This window comes from Falco cherrug, chromosome 4 (genome assembly GCF_023634085.1).
Source record: "Falco cherrug isolate bFalChe1 chromosome 4, bFalChe1.pri, whole genome shotgun sequence".
Taxonomy (NCBI): domain Eukaryota; kingdom Metazoa; phylum Chordata; class Aves; order Falconiformes; family Falconidae; genus Falco; species Falco cherrug.
Genome location: NC_073700.1, coordinates 34,223,823 through 34,239,408, shown reverse-complemented (window position 1 = coordinate 34,239,408; position 15,586 = coordinate 34,223,823). Strand labels below are relative to the sequence as shown.

General features: G+C 38.4%; 1 protein-coding gene across 2 annotated transcripts in view; it reads left to right on the top strand.

The window, feature by feature from the left end:
- The window catches only part of VPS35L (VPS35 endosomal protein sorting factor like), a 56,667-nt gene that overhangs the window by 6,824 nt on the left and 34,257 nt on the right, over positions 1 to 15,586 (top strand). The window contains exons 7-15 of one of the 2 annotated variants that reach the window (XM_014282613.3): positions 947 to 1,075; positions 4,961 to 5,045; positions 6,040 to 6,099; positions 8,033 to 8,129; positions 8,545 to 8,592; positions 9,637 to 9,730; positions 12,463 to 12,540; positions 12,915 to 13,037; positions 13,753 to 13,799. In XM_014282613.3, the coding sequence (XP_014138088.1) occupies positions 947 to 1,075; positions 4,961 to 5,045; positions 6,040 to 6,099; positions 8,033 to 8,129; positions 8,545 to 8,592; positions 9,637 to 9,730; positions 12,463 to 12,540; positions 12,915 to 13,037; positions 13,753 to 13,799 (761 nt within the window). Of the gene's footprint in view, positions 1 to 946; positions 1,076 to 4,960; positions 5,046 to 6,039; positions 6,100 to 8,032; positions 8,130 to 8,544; positions 8,593 to 9,636; positions 9,731 to 12,462; positions 12,541 to 12,914; positions 13,038 to 13,752; positions 13,800 to 15,586 lie in introns of those variants that run through there. The other variant, XM_055707024.1, reaches the window with a different exon arrangement.

Below are 15,586 nucleotides of genomic sequence, written 5' to 3'. Positions count from 1 at the left end.
CAAAAAGGTCTTGATTCTGCGTGCTTATATATTTATATATTTAGGTAAATAATATTTTCCGTGGGACTTCTCTAGTAATGTCAGTCTTACTGCTATAGATTTCAGGCAGAATCATATTTTTTTATCACTAGAAATTGTAATTTGAAAATTCACCTGATTTACCGATGTTGATTTACCTTGGTACTGTGTACAGTCTGCAGCTGCTATTAAAATTTGTGGAGCCTAGTAGTCTTAATTCTTATTCTGCAATGCAGCTTAATAAACTCATCAAAACTAGTCCTGAAGTTAGTTTTTAATGTTAATTATACTTCTACTGAAGACTGTTGCAGAAATACCTTCTGATTTTTCTAAACACGTTTTTAGTCCCTTTGTTGCTGTGTTAGTTTGGTTCTAAAGCTTAAACAATTATTTCTGTTTCCAGTGTTTCACTAGTTTATTTTTGATGATCTTTTTATAAGATCTGTAAGATTTTCTGCAAAACAAGCCACAAGAGTACTCTGGTACTGAGCATGAAATGAAGATAGTTTTATTTTCTTACTGAGGGCGAACACAGCCAGGCCTTTCTTGATGTCCGTGGATTTCTTAGGACGTTGCTGGCAAAATGTTTCTTTTCTCTCTGTGTAGGTGCTAGTATGCTTATGTATAGTGTTAATGCACTAATTATACCACAAGTAGAATACCACTGAAATAGTCCAGCATTTCTGACCTCTCAGACAACTTTAAATACCAGCATGTATGCCTCTTGAAAAGCAAAGCAGTTGTGATGCACTCCGGTGCCAAACACCTGCAATACTGATGCTGCAAAGGTAAAAAGGGAAAATTAGGGATTTTGTAATAAGTTTTGTGGTCCCACCCATGCCCCCCCTCCAGTGATTTGACTATAATACCGGCACTCTCCTTCGTTCCCTCCCTCTCTTTATTAATTAGGCTTGTGTTTTCTTGCCAGGGGTCACAGAAGGAGCTGTTGAATTTGACTCAGCAGGATTACATGAACCGAATTGAAGAACTAAACCAGTCTTTAAAGGATGCTTGGTCCTCTGATCAGAAAGTAAAAGCTCTGAAAATAGTCATCCAGGTCAGTTTTACATTTTTGTTCTGTACAGAACCAGTGAGTTTGGTGGTGTGGCTTGTCCGATTTCTTTCTTGGGGAAAGAAGAGTTTTTATTATTTTTCTGTTATTTTCTTCTGTTCTTCACTGAAACCTATCTCTTTCAGAGTCTTATGACTTCTGACAACAGCTGGATTTTCAACTTTGTTGTTATGTACTGATTTTGACTAGGGTATGTGGGGTGGAATTCTTATTAAAGAAAGTGGCTAAATGACAGATGTGGAAATTTTACCCGGTTAGGGATAATTAGAATAAATAACATGTAGTGATATTAACTCTTTCTAGGACATGTCATTTCCTCTCCTCTTCCCCTTCTAGCCCCTTGCTCCCCACCCTAAGTAATGCCAGAATGACTTCTTGAATGTCAGTGTTGTCCTTATCCAGACTTAGTAAGGCCATTGAGTAGTCTGATATAGGACTCTAGCAAGCTACAGAAAACAGCTCTAGGTTTTTAAAGTATGTGTATGTTTTTGGGTTTTTTTTATTATTATTTTTAAAACTTGTCCACAGTCTTCCCCTGGCTCATTTGGAGTGATGGGCTTTGAGGGGGACAGGGGGAAATAGGGCAGTTAAATGTGCTTTTTTTTGTTTGTTTGGCCTTTAAAAAAAGCCAGAGGCAGAGTGCATCAGAGGACAGAGGAGATAATGACATCCTTAAAAGCTGTAAAACTGATGCAATGCTAACAGTCATCAAGTGGGGTTATATAAAGTAATGATTTTTTTTTTTTGTCATGCTGGATGCTCTTGTGAAAACTGTTTGCAGTAGTTTCAGCTTAAATTGTGGTAAAGACAATAAAGGAAATGAAACAGAAATGAAGTGAGATCAAAAAATTATATGTGACCTAGGGTGACTAATGCTCTATTGTAATGCTATGAAATCAGCACTATTATTCTTCAAAAGAAAAAGCACCATATATAGCATTATGAAGTGGGAATATTTTAGTGAAAGAAGATACAGTACTAAAAGTCTTGGGATGAGAAGAAAGCAGACATAGATGTAATAATGCATTTACAGTCCATTAACGTGCATTTGTGTGTATATATATGTATACACACAATGTCTGACATGCAGTGATAATCTATGCATTACTACTTTCACATGTTCTTTTACAAATGCTTTCACAAGAGATTTTGAAATAATGCAGTTTCTAGGATGGGATTCAGTGCTTCCATTTAGGAAAGTGGTGCCAAAATTGCATGTTGCTCTCTCTTAAAGTGCTGTCTGTGTTGTTCACTTTGCACTTCAACTTCATGCTGCAGATGCTCATCATTAATTGAAAGACTGGGCCAGAATGAATTAGGTATTTGGGTAATTAACATGAATTAAAAAAATTTCATCAAGGATAATAATTATATTCTTATAATGCAGAATAGGGTAGAAACCTGGCTGAACTTTCCTTCTGGTGGTTCTTTCTAGTAAATAACACAATTTAAAGAATTTTGTATCCCCTAAAGGAAGCAAGCAGTTTTCTTGACACCAGGCTGTGATTATATGTATAGTCTATCATTATTATAATCACATACTGATTAGTATGCAGTAGGAGGAGGAAGTTTGGCCTTTTGTTCTTGTTGTTTTTCAGAAATATATACGGGGATGGAAAAAGAAGTTTTAATTTGAATGCTAGAATTATCTTGATTTAAGAACTAATGATGAAATTACACAAAATCTTTCATTTAGACTTTGGGGATGAAGCTGTTATTCTCTGTGCAAGAGTTCTACAGAGCTTCACATGCTGGAAGGGTTCTGGTTATTAAGGCAGGGCCTGAATTTATAACGTGTGAATGGTTGTGAAGGTGAGCAGCCCCAGTGCCAGCAGGATCGGCAGCCGAGCGCTCCAGCACTGTGCACGGGGGTCCCTCATCTAAACAGATCAGCAACAAAAGGCAGGCTAAGGAGAATCTCCATCCTTTATTGGATGCAGGGGGCGACATAGTGACAAAAGGTGAGGAAAAGACTGAGGTACTTAATACCTTTTTTGCCTCAGTCTTTAATGGTAAGACCAGTTGTTCTCTGGGTACCCAGCTCCCTCAGCTGGAAGACAGGGAGCAGAATGAAGCCCCCGTAATCCAGGGGGAAGTGGTCAGTGACCTCCTGCACCACTTAGACACGCACAAGTCTATGGGGCTGGATGGGATCCACCCGAGGGTGCTGAGCTCACTGAGCCACTTCAACAATTTATCACTGGTCCTGGCTCACCGGCGTGGTCCCAGTTGACTGGAGGTCAGATGATGTGATGCCCATCTACAAGAGGGGCAGGAAGGAGGATCCAGGGAACTACAGCCCTGCCAGCCTGACCTCGGTGCTGGGGAAGGTGACAGAGCAGGTCACCCTGAGTGCCATCACACGGCACGTGCAGGACAGCTGGGGATCAGGCCCAGCCAGCGTGGGGCTATGAAAGGCAGGTCCTGCTGGGCCAACCCCATCTCCTTCTATGACAAGGTGACCTGCTGACTGGATGAGGGCAAGGCTGTGGATGTCTACCCAGATGTTAGTAAAGCCTTTGACACCACCTCCCATGGCATCTCCTGGAGAAACTGGCTGCTCGTGGCTTGGATGGGCGTACTCTATGCTGGGTAAATAGCTGGCTGGACGGCCGAGGCCAAAGTGTGGTGGTGGTGGATGGAGTCACATCCCGCTGGTGGCTGGGCTGGTCACGGGTGGTGTTCCCCAGGGCTCAGTGTTCCTCCCTGATGAATAAAGCAAAAAGACTAAGCATGCCCCTCATTTAAGCATGTTCAAATGTTATTATTTCCTTGTTTAAACAAAGCAGTCTTGTCAGGTATTGGATTGCTTCCTGGATTTTTGGAATGTAGTGAAGACTTGGACTTCATTTATTCCATTGAGATTGAAGAACTCTCTTCTGATAGAGAGAGAAGGAACAGAGATCACAGGGAATACTGGACTTGTCAGTCTTAAATAGAGGCCAGAGGTCAAAGGCTGCATTTGGCTTAGGTAGGAAGGAGGTGAATTTCTCTCCCCAGGCAGTCGTTTGACTGTTTTCTTGAGGTGGAAGTTGATTTTTTTGTGAATAAACTTCTGCCAAAGTTTTTTACTCCAATTTAGTCTGCAGGTTTTGCACCATCTTGGAAAACAAACTATAGCTTAATTATTAATATCTTAAGAAATCTTCATTCCTCAGTGTGTATTTTGAATTCACATCACAAATGGACATGTTCCTACCTGGGCTGAACATTCAACAGTACTAGAACCAAACTGGTTAATATGCTTTCAGATGTGAGTTTGTACCAGCCATCATGATCGTCCAACTGCTGCGATCGTGTTGGGTGCTTGTGGGTGGTGACTGGTTACACATTCCTCCCTGGGGCTGGCTGTGGATCAGCTGGCCTGTTTCCAGAATGTTTGAACTAGTTATGTGAGCCACAAAGATGTGTTGTAAAGCTCATTAGCTAAACTTCTAAAATTGTTTCTTAATTTAGTATACATCAAATCTTGTGTTTGATACAGATGCTTAGAGAGATGGTGAGAAACTGAAAAATGCTCTTTAAAAAGGTTGTTTTAGAAAAAAGTGCCTTTTTATGCTTTTTCTGGGACAGAATTTGTTTTGTCTGAACAAATGCACAGGTCTGCAGAGTCAGCTGATATTCTGCATTGTAGATCACCTTGTATAAAGGAAAAACAGGTCTGTGACTAGCTCTGCTGGAGATGAAGAATAACCTGAAAAATACAAAGAGTGCCATGATGTGTTATGTTAGAGGTTCTTGTGCTTTTTGCTGGATAGTTCATGTTGGTTCTTTCCATCTGTAGGTATTCATCTGTTCCAGCCTGCCTGGAGTAAGCACATAAACTTGCATTGGCCCCTAAGAATGTTTCTTTTTTCTTTTCTCTTCTAGTGTTCTAAGCTTCTTTCAGACACAACAGTAATCCAGTTTTATCCAAGTAAATTTGTTTTAATTACAGATATCCTTGATACTTTTGGTAAGTAATGTGTCAGACTTACTACAAAATTTTTCATGAGATGAAATTAATTTTTTTATAATATAAGAAAACATCAAAGTTATCTAAAAAGTGTTGAAAGAACTTTCAGTTTTAACATGGAATATTTCCACCACAAACATTTGGACATCAGTGGTATGTAATTGTTCAAAAACTCTTATGAGTGAAGTATTTAAAATAAAAATATTTCATTTTGTAGTCCTATGCTTTTTATACTAGTGAATATCTAGAACAAAACCTTGTGAAAAGTCATGAGCTCTACATTTTGAAATTTAAAACACACTGTCATTGTTATGACAATATTTTGGTTTTGGCAGCCTCTTGACTCCGTATTTCATTCTATTTATTTTTGAAGAATAGAAGTCAGAAAGTTTTCTTTAGCCAAATAGGGACTGTAAAGTGATCAGAATGTAGTTAATTTTTTAAATTTATTTTGATAATTTTTAAATGATCCTTTAAGTGTAATTGTCATCCACTTCATGTGATTCTCTTGTTTTTCTGCCAACTTACGGAAAAGATTTAGGACGACATTCGAAGTTGAAGGGTATTGTGATGGTTAGCAGGATGTGCTATGACGTAGATTCAGTTGTGTTTTCAGGTGTTGCTTCCTCTTTGTGCTCTTTCCTACTTACTGAAAGTTGCTGAAGATAACATAATGGCCAAACTCAGCAAAGGCAGGACACCAGCTGTCCTCCCCTGGCCTGGGAGGAATCTGATCTGCATGCTACCTCTGCACTTAAGGGAACCAAATAACATTTTTCATGGTGTGATGGTGTGCGGTGTTAAATTCAGACTTAACATTTCAGGCTCACTAGAGGGCACCATCATGTTAGTGTTCTGGGAAGATTTTTCCAGCTAATTTCAACATATGTTGGAGAGGGAACCTTTGTATCAACATATTGTGTTCTACAGTTCTTTAGTTTGTTATAAATGATCTTTCTCTTTTTTTTGTTGTTGTTGTTGTTGTTAAAAACAGGGAAACTAGTGTATGAAAGAATTCTGTCAATGTGCATGGACAATCGTGTCTCTTTGCCAGGTAACTTCATATTTGTTCTACTGTGCTCCTTAAAAAAATAATGTCTGAACAAACTTAAAGGTTAAACAGGACCCATGCTAGTGTATCTCCTATGGAAAAAGTTCTGATCTGAATCTAGTAATTTTTAGGTTTTAGTAGAGTAAAAGTAATTGCTTATAGCTTCCAACCATTCACGGTGTTTATGCAAGTTTACATTTTAATTGTGAAGAATATACCTAAGGTATAATAAAGTGCGCTTGTGGCTTTGATGTTACTAAACACAAACTGTTTCTTCCTGAGACTTGAAATCAAAAGAATGATAGATAAGCAGAGGAAGAATTAAACATGAATGGCCAAATTAGATGAAGACTTTTTTCCTTCTTTTCTTAGTGTATGGTCTTTTCTGAAAATATTATATTTTAGTAGGTTAAAGTAGCTTAAAGTTTAAACACAATAAGTCTAATTTGACATTTACAGTACAAATGCATATGGAAGAACCTTTTTAGGAAGGCATTGAAACATTCCATGGAAATAAAGACGTTTCCTTGCAATTTGGACTGTATTAAGTGCATGTCCTTGAAATATGAAACTTTCTTACTCTGTAGTTGGCAGTGCAACAGTACCATTAGGTTGTAGTTAAATCCATAGGATCTGAGCCAGAAGCTTGGAACCAACAAATATTTGAATCTAAAATAAACTTACAGAAAACACTTAAGGTAAATTTGGTTGTTGCAGATCTGGCAAACTGTTCTTATAAACATTAATGAAGGCAGACAGTTCCCATCGCATGTCACGATTACTGGGCACAGTTACCTCTGTTCCGGAGAGCTGAGCTCATGCTGCAGCAGTACTGCTGCCGGAGGCATTGCTGGTGGGAACTTCCCAAGCAGCTATAAAAGTGGGAGGGAGAAGGAAAATCTGTGCTGTGCTTGCCATGCAGGGCAGTATGAACCCTGGAGGTTTCAGGCCCAACCTCCATCTCCATGCTTGTCCCTTGGGAGCCAAGCAAAACAAAGTTGGATGAGAACTCCTGTGGTGCTAGATGAGAAAGAACATCTTTCTGTACTCAGCCAGCATCTAGTGTGTGGCTTCTCTAGTCTTAGAAGTTGGAAACTTAGGGAGCAGGAGCTTCTCACCTTCTAGGGGCAGGGATGGGAGAGCACTGGTATTTTACAGCTTTCGCGAGGAGTTATAAGCAGACATTCACAGCAGGAGCTGCTTGTCGAGCTTTATCATTGAGAGAAGAGAGATCCAGCCTTACCAACCATCTTGCCTCAGACCTGAGCTGATCCCAAGGAGCCTGTGTTTACCTTCTGTTCCAGGCAATCTAGACAAAGAAGAAGCAGTTTGCCATGCAACTGTGCACCCCCTAACCCATCTGTTCTGCTGGGGTGTCATCTTTTTCCTGCTGGCAGCTGACACAAATAGTCCCAGGGCTCACAAGGAGAGAACTGTGCAGTGGTGTTAGATGTTTCGCGTACTAAAACAAGTGTTTGTCAGTGTTTAGTATTTCCTACTTTTTGCAATACAGTTTTAAATAATATTCTTTTAAAATTGTATTAGCCTTTTAAAGCAGAGAATTTGAGTACTTAAATTTATTTTATATGTATGCATTTGTTAGGGATTTATATACATGTATTTGTTGTATATTCCTTTTTTTTTCTTTTTTTCAGTTTCTTCTTTTGGGGGGAGGCAGAAGTTAGATTTCTGAGTAGCAGATCTGAGATTAGCTTTGGCTTAGCTTCTGATTAGCTTCTGAAGCGGTACTTAGTACGAGATGGAAGCTCAGCTCTTACTGCTGCACAGCAGAGCTGAGAAGCAAACATACTGCTTGAGTTTATTATGGTGTGCCTAATTTCTTGTTGAAAGGAAAGAATACAGTTTTAAACCTAGAATGAAAAGTAACTTGTTTCTAGGAGTGTAACTATTTCTGGGTTGTTGTTTTTTCTCCCAGATAATTTTTCTCCAGAGATTGTTAACGATACAGCTAAAGAAACTTGCTTGAACTGGTTTTTCAAGATTGCTTCAATCAGAGAACTCATTCCGAGATTGTATCCTTGTCAAGTGAGACTCTCGGAGTGTGTCTGCAGGTTTTTCATAGACATTTCCAAAAATGAACTGTTTGTTTCAATAAACCCCACAGGATCTCATGTTTATACTAACTTTGCTTTGTTTGTTTCAGGCTGTATGTTTTTAATTTAACTTTGAGTCATGTTTCATAGTAAACTGAATGCTGAATTGTTGGCTATGACCAGCGGGGCAGCGATAAAGTAGAGTTGATGTGTGAAAACTTTTGAAACAATAAAAATCTTGTAGGTAGATGGTAAAATTCAACAAAGTGTAGTGAGATTTAATACAGAAGGCCTTGAAATAGTTTGTTCAATATGTGTTCGGTATGTAAGTTTATTTTCATGTTTTTAAATGGCATGTATCTTAGTTTTGGTCCTTAACTTGGCTTCATTTTAGTTACGTGGAAGCAGCAATACTGAAGTGCAATAAGTTCCTATCCAAAACGTAAGAGTAAATGTTAAGTATGGGAAGGAAGTGAATGACCAGACTTAAAAACTAATTTACAGAGTTAATGTGCAAGTTCTGTGGTTAATGGTGGATATGATCTCAATATATCTGAGAAGAAGCAGTACTGAGAGGTTTTGGAGTTTTTAGTGAGATGCCATGGAAAAAGTCAAGGCAGACTGTCATACAATTTGAAATGCAGTAATGCTTGCAGTTTTGGAATATATTTATAATTGTGATATCGGAAGTTTGCAAATTAAAAACCAGTGGTTTCAGATGGTGGAGGTGAAAGGAAGACTGTTGAGATGAGGAGTGAGGCAAAAATACAGGATAGAAAACTGAAAGGAAAATGTTGATGTGTCTGTCAATTGCTAGAGACTGAGTTGGAGAAACAACTTATGAGCAATGAGCCATTATCTATTGAAAATCTTGGTATAAGCTTCATATGTTGCCAAACAGTGTCAGTTACTGAGCTGAAAATGTTCTTTCACGTGTACTCCTCCTTTTTCAGTTATATTTTGAAACGAGTGTTGTAAGCCAAACTGCTACTATAGTGACAACTTCATTATCCCTAAAAAGCAGTTCTTTTACTGGAATTGATGGGCCTCATCTCCAGGCACTAGTACAGCTCTGTCAAAAAGGACCTGTGGGAAAATGAGACATACAAGGAGCTCTGCCAGTTCCGCTTCAGGCGGCTGCTTTTCTCACATTGAATTACAGCCCTAAAAAGCTCCCCTGTTCCTGCAAAATAGAGGGCAGCTTTTTAGTTGTGCTCGTCTTTTACAAGTCAAGCATCCAACCTGGCTGTCTGCACTACTCCTAATGACAAATACTGCAATTTGAATATAGGGTATGTGTTGCTGTACATACAAAATTTTACTTCTGAAATAGAATTTTGTGCTAATACGCTGCTGCTTTGGTAGGAGTTTCTATAACTCGCGCTCAATTGCCAATCTACAAGGCAGCTGCTGAAGTTATCTGTAGGTGATACAATGCTGTTTTCAATTGTTAAATCTCATTTTCGTTTCTGAAAAACCTTAACAGGGGGATTTCGGAATGTCTCCCACGTTTAACGTCTATGATTAGAGGAATTGGAGATCCGCTGGTTGCAGTCTATGCAAGAGCATACCTTTGCAGGGTAGGCCATCATTTAACACTAGAGATCTATATCAAAGATTTACTGCAGCTCGCTCTGCCACTAAAGGAAATTTTATTTTAAATACTGTTTTTATCTGAAGTAGAGAGCAGCCTGTCTCTTCTTTCCAACAATAAAAAAAATAATTTCTCTTTTGTTTTAGTAATGGGGGAATCTTTCTTTAAGTGTTTATAATAAGTGAAATTAATTTTATGTGCTGCTTATGCCAGTTTTTCATCTTCAGGTAGGATAAAATGTTAGAGACCTAAGTGGAAGGAGAGTTTGGACTTTGAGACTACATGCTATTGTCTGATTGATAGGTGCTGCTTTTTGTAGTTAATGTATGCACTTTCGCTATGTTTATCTTCCTCCTTCTAGAGTATAAGCGGCAGGCAGAGGGCTGGCAAGCTCCTTGCCAGAGGAGCCACTTGGTAAAGTGTTCAGACAGTGGATTTTTGTCTGACTGCACAGCATGGCTATGTTCTTATCCTCAACTACTCCTGCAGTTACTGTGACAGCTCAGCCAAGATAAACTTACCCAAGAAGAGACCCTAACGTGATTCAAAAAGTCATCAATACTGGAAAAATACTTGTGAAATACGTTTTTTTAAGTAGCGGCAAAGGTCTCAGCTATAATTGGAAAATGGTGGGGCTGCTAACGAGCAATACTTGCATGGAATCAGCTGCCATTAGGAAATGTGATGAGTTTGTTCAGTGTTGATATATCTGTTACATTTGAATGAAATGTCCAGATGCTTTTGGTATACTATTCAGGGGTGTCCATATGAATTCCTGCATCTGAAAGTAATTGCTAACCTCTGGTTTACTCGGGTAGATGAGCTGCCTAGTTTATTTGACTCTTGAAATACATTAATGCCTGCATTTTTGTCGTAGGCTAAGCATTCCTGCTACATAGTGCAAGGTTTCTGAAGGTTTTTTAGGAAATTATTTGGATGCTGCATAGTCCACCTTTTACTGCTCCTGATACAGCTGAAGGAGATGCATAACGGTAGAGAGGTTAAGGCTATTACTCTAGTAATAGTAATGGCAGTTAATGTAGTAAGGAAATACTTAGTGTGCTCCTTTTTGTCTGCAAAGGTGATCACATAAAATAGTGAAAAATTTTTGGTATAAAATACTAGCTGTTAAAATCCTGACTTCTGTTTAAAATAAGAAAACTTACTGGAATGGAAGGCATTTAATCTGCTGTATTCCAGCTACTGACGTTATTATATTAATACTTTCACAATGAAGATAATGAAAATAGATTTTTAAAAATTACAAATTCTGGAATCAGAAACCTGTGGTATTGATATAAATGTGTAAAGAAACATGGTAATAAAATGTGGGAATAAAGACTTTTGTGAAAGCAAAGGACCAGATCTTTACACAGCAAGGTGATGCATTTCTCTGTAGTCACATGTGATAGATGACTGGCTTGGGTTGGTGCATGTTGGAAGAAGGGTTCGCTGGAGTCACGAAGACGCTCAATATGAGTTATGCATCTTGCTCAACTTTATTAGTTTCTAACACTACTTATATAAAACCGATACACGTGCATATTCATAAAGCAGAAATATAATTGGTTAGTAGTCTCTAAACGCGCGTGGTTCTCACACCCCTAATTATCATGACTAAAATAAGCATTCTATCCATGTAGCTAATTGTGTTGCTGTGCTTCAGCCTTGTAGTTTGTTACTCCCTATTTTCCCATACTGGTCCCCATCTTTCTTGGCCCTGCACCTGCTTTCCCAGCAGCTGTAGCTTGTTACAGCCGCGGCCTGTTGGCACAACATAATTACTTGGTCTCAGGATTCAAGAATAGCTCAAGCCTACCTTTCTTGTTAACTTCAGCGCAGCAACTTCAGTACAATTCTGATTACAGGCCTATTCTAATACCAGGCCTGCATTGTGCAGATCTTCAGAGATTCTAAGGCCACGCTTCTGCAGCCATTCTTCTACAGGTGCAAGGTACCTCTGCCTTGTGATGAAGTCAGCTAGAATTGCATAAGCTTGAAGGCTCAGACCCTTGGGTTTGTTTGAAGAGGGGAACTTTAAGCTGTTGAGATGAGTGAGTTTGTGTGTGTGTTTTGAAGCCTGATCTGTTGCTAACTTCTCATTTACTTCTGCATCTTTCTCTTTTCTTCAGTAATATGCCACTTTTTTTTTTGATACTTTTATCTGTTATTGAAAACAGCCCTGTATGGATTCATTTGCTTTGCAGTTCCAGCTTCACTGCATAGGCCTTTCATTTGCGCATCACCTGGTATTATTCATCAATATTTTATCTATATCTGCCTGTATATTTATATTTTCCTTTGGGATGCTTGCTTCTTTCTGGCCACAGAATAAATACACATGATTTAAGGCAATTTTCTGAACTTTGACTTTTAAATGTTCTTCACTGTAGGCTCCCTGCATACAATGAGTATAGGCTGTTGCAGTGCAGGCACTGGGGTGGACACTGATTTCCCTGCTGCTTACAAGATACTTGGAGGTGATGTTAGGAGAAGCATGTTTAAACACAGCTGTAACTACCTCAGGGTAGTTGTTAGTGGACGTGACTATAATAGTAAGCAAGGAAATAATAAGTCAAAAGAATGTGATTCAGTGCTGTTTGTTGAGTTGATGTGTGTGGCTAGGTGTAGTCCTATGGAAAAAATGCATTTTTGTCTTACAGTTGAAGGAGAATTGTAGGTGATAGATGCAGATTAAGTCTTTTTCTTTTGATACAGGTTGGGATGGAAGTGGCACCACAGCTCAAAGAAAGCCTTAACAAAAATTTCTTTGACTTTCTTCTGACATTTAAACAAGTAAGCAAGTAGGGGTTTTATTTGCAAAATCACACAAATACATTCCTTAAACTACCGCATACTTTTTTAAAATCTTTGAAGTTCTTAAATATAGATTTAGGGATGTTCCTGTACCCCGATATAGTTTGGGACATTTTACATACATTCTGGTAAGCTGAAACTGTTCTATTCAGCATATTTCCATACTTCTAATGATAAATATTTTGAGCTTGACATTTTTTCCCCAGTATGCAAGGAATGTTTCAGAGTATCTGTGTATCTTTGTGATCTTTTCTGTTGTCGTTTCCATTCATACACAAACTTTGTCCAGTTTGTCATATTTCCTACTAAATAACTTTCTCACAGCAACATGTTTTTGTCCTTTACGTCAACAGATTCATGGGGATACGGTTCAGAATCAGCTGGTAGTACAATGTGTGGAGATTCCTTTGTATTTGACTCTGTATTCTCCTGCTATAGACTGGATTTTACAGTGTATTGCCTACCATGCTCCTGAAGTAAGTAAACGTCGTAATGCCTGACACTGAAGGAAGTGTTAGGGTGAAAAGTTAATTTTGCCTATTAAAAAACCCCTTCAGTCAGTACTTACGTGAGTGTGAGTGCAAGTGTAAAGAGCTTAGATACGGCTGCCTGTTTCTCTCTTCTATACAGGAAGAATGTTCATTTCCACAAAGCTCAGGTTAGACCACTTTAATTTCATAGGCAGTATTCCTGTTTGTTTCTTGCTGTCCTTTAGCTAGTTTAATCTTCATTTCCTGAATTCAGTAGTTTCTTCTGTCATACAGATATAAAAATGATTTGAGTAAACTTTAGCTTTGTAATTGCTTGACATAGTCAACAAGATCTTTTAATCTCAGTCTGTTTTGCATTCTGTGTCAGAGAGTTGGTAATCTTCACTTCTCCTGCCAGAGATAATTGATCTGGCTGGCAAAAAGTAATTACTTGGAGAAATGGCATGGCTGAAGGATTGCAAATTTGACTTCCATAAAATGGTGTGTTTGATTAAAATGCCACTGTACCTATTCCAGTGGGTGCGTTTTATGTTGTACTACACCATTGTTTTCTTGTGTTGTAAATACAGAGTAAGACAGGATTATTGGAATATGTTAGGTAGGTAATTAAACCAGCTTTTAGTAGACTTCTTTACAGTAATTAAAGCTGAATTTATTTGCAGAGTCTCTACTTACTAATTTTAATAAGTAATTCTTCCAGGTTCTGCTTACTGAGATGATGGAGAGATGCAAAAAATTGGGGAACAAGTAAGTATTGCACAATGTGGAAGACATGAGTCTGTAATAGCTGTGAGTCCCTGTAATAAAATTCTCTCTCCCTTTTGAAAACACTGTTCAGATGCATAGTATAGCTGTTGTTCTCCTAGTAGTTTACTAAATCATGGTTATGAGCATTAATTTCCAGAGGTGAAATCGAAAATATGGTAGATTACTTGGTAGAGCAAAAGTTAAATTAATTAACTTGGTTGCTGCATTTTGGCTCCTTAGCCAAGGTTTAGGATGGGTAACGTGTTCTCCATCAGCCGTGTCTGTGATTCCTGGTTGTGCTTCATTTTAATCTGTTTTCCTCGCCTGCTTTCTCCCTGGTCTCCACTGGCTACATTCAGCCCATACATACATTTTGCAAGGGAAATGGTAAACAGCTGACACCTTTGGAAGATGGTAATATTTAAGCAACTGCCTTTTTCAGCATTGAAATTAGTATCCCAAATGTCTCCTAGAAGGCTGTGCAGACTGACCACCTTTAGCAAGTACTTCAGGAAGATGGTCTGAAAGTTTTGTATGTACTTTCTGAGCTGTGTGAGTGCAATCTGGCCTGCTTGTGAGCTAATCTGAATTAATTTTATTGGGTAGGTAGGCTGAGCTCTGTAAAAGGTTTTGGCTACCTATTTTTTTTGCTGATGTGCTTTGCACAGTCCAATTCTGCAGTGGCTGAGGAGCTAAAATATGTTAATCACTTAGATGAGAAGTGCCAGTATTAGCATTCTGTGACAACTAAGGAGTGCAGGGAAAACGTGATTTTAAAAATGTGGTGTGAAGATGTTACTGTATCAGAGTGTATAATATGGGTAAAAGTAATCCCTGTGCTCTGCTATATTGATTGGTTTGTATAGGTATTAATTTGTTTTGTGGAACTTATTTTTAAATCACCTTTTAGCATTTCTTGTTTTAAAGGTGGAGTAGGTGCTTAGGACAAAACGTTGAGTATAATAAGGTGGGGTTTTTTTTGAAGAAATGTTTTTGGGACATGCCTTTTTTTATTGGGAAGTTGAATAATCTGTCTTAGATGCTGTATAAAGCATTGTAGTTTCCCTTTAAAGTGGAGTTCTGTGGTTTTATGTCTTCTCATGACTGTCAAAATACTACAAAGCAAGAGGCATCAGTATATAAATCTTTAAATAACCTCAGCATGTTCCATGAACTACGTTGTAGCCATCTAAGTGAGAAGTGACAGCCTGCTTCTCTGTATTGCAAAGCATATACCTAGTGAACTGGAAGTACTTGTCTAATGATAAAATGCAAATTCCAGTCAAATTGCGATGGGACCACTAATGCTCAGTCAGGAACACAGAGGATGCTGGGCTATTTTAAGCACTCCATAGAATTTCCCTCAAGGTAAAGTGCCCTATATTCAACTGTCTGTTTCAGCCTAGTGAAGGACACAGTGTTTTATGAGGCAGCTTCTGTGCTAACTCATGGCCGAGTTTGCCCAGAGGAATTGCCTTATGGATGATCCTAGATTTTGTTTCTTATGTTTGCATAATGGTATCAGTAAACTGGGTTATACACAGTAATGCAGTGAGTTCACTCTTCCATCAGTAACTTTGGTTTGATAGTAATACAGATACGGGTCTGAATGATTGCTCCTAAATGTCTAAATATGTCATAGTGACTGTTTGGATTTATTTTAATCCTAACAATGCAGCTGCTAGAAATTGGACTTTTATAATGCATATATAGAATTATTTAGGTTGGAAAAGACCTTTGAGATCAATGTAATTCAATTCAGTGAGAAAAACTTCAATGAGATTTGC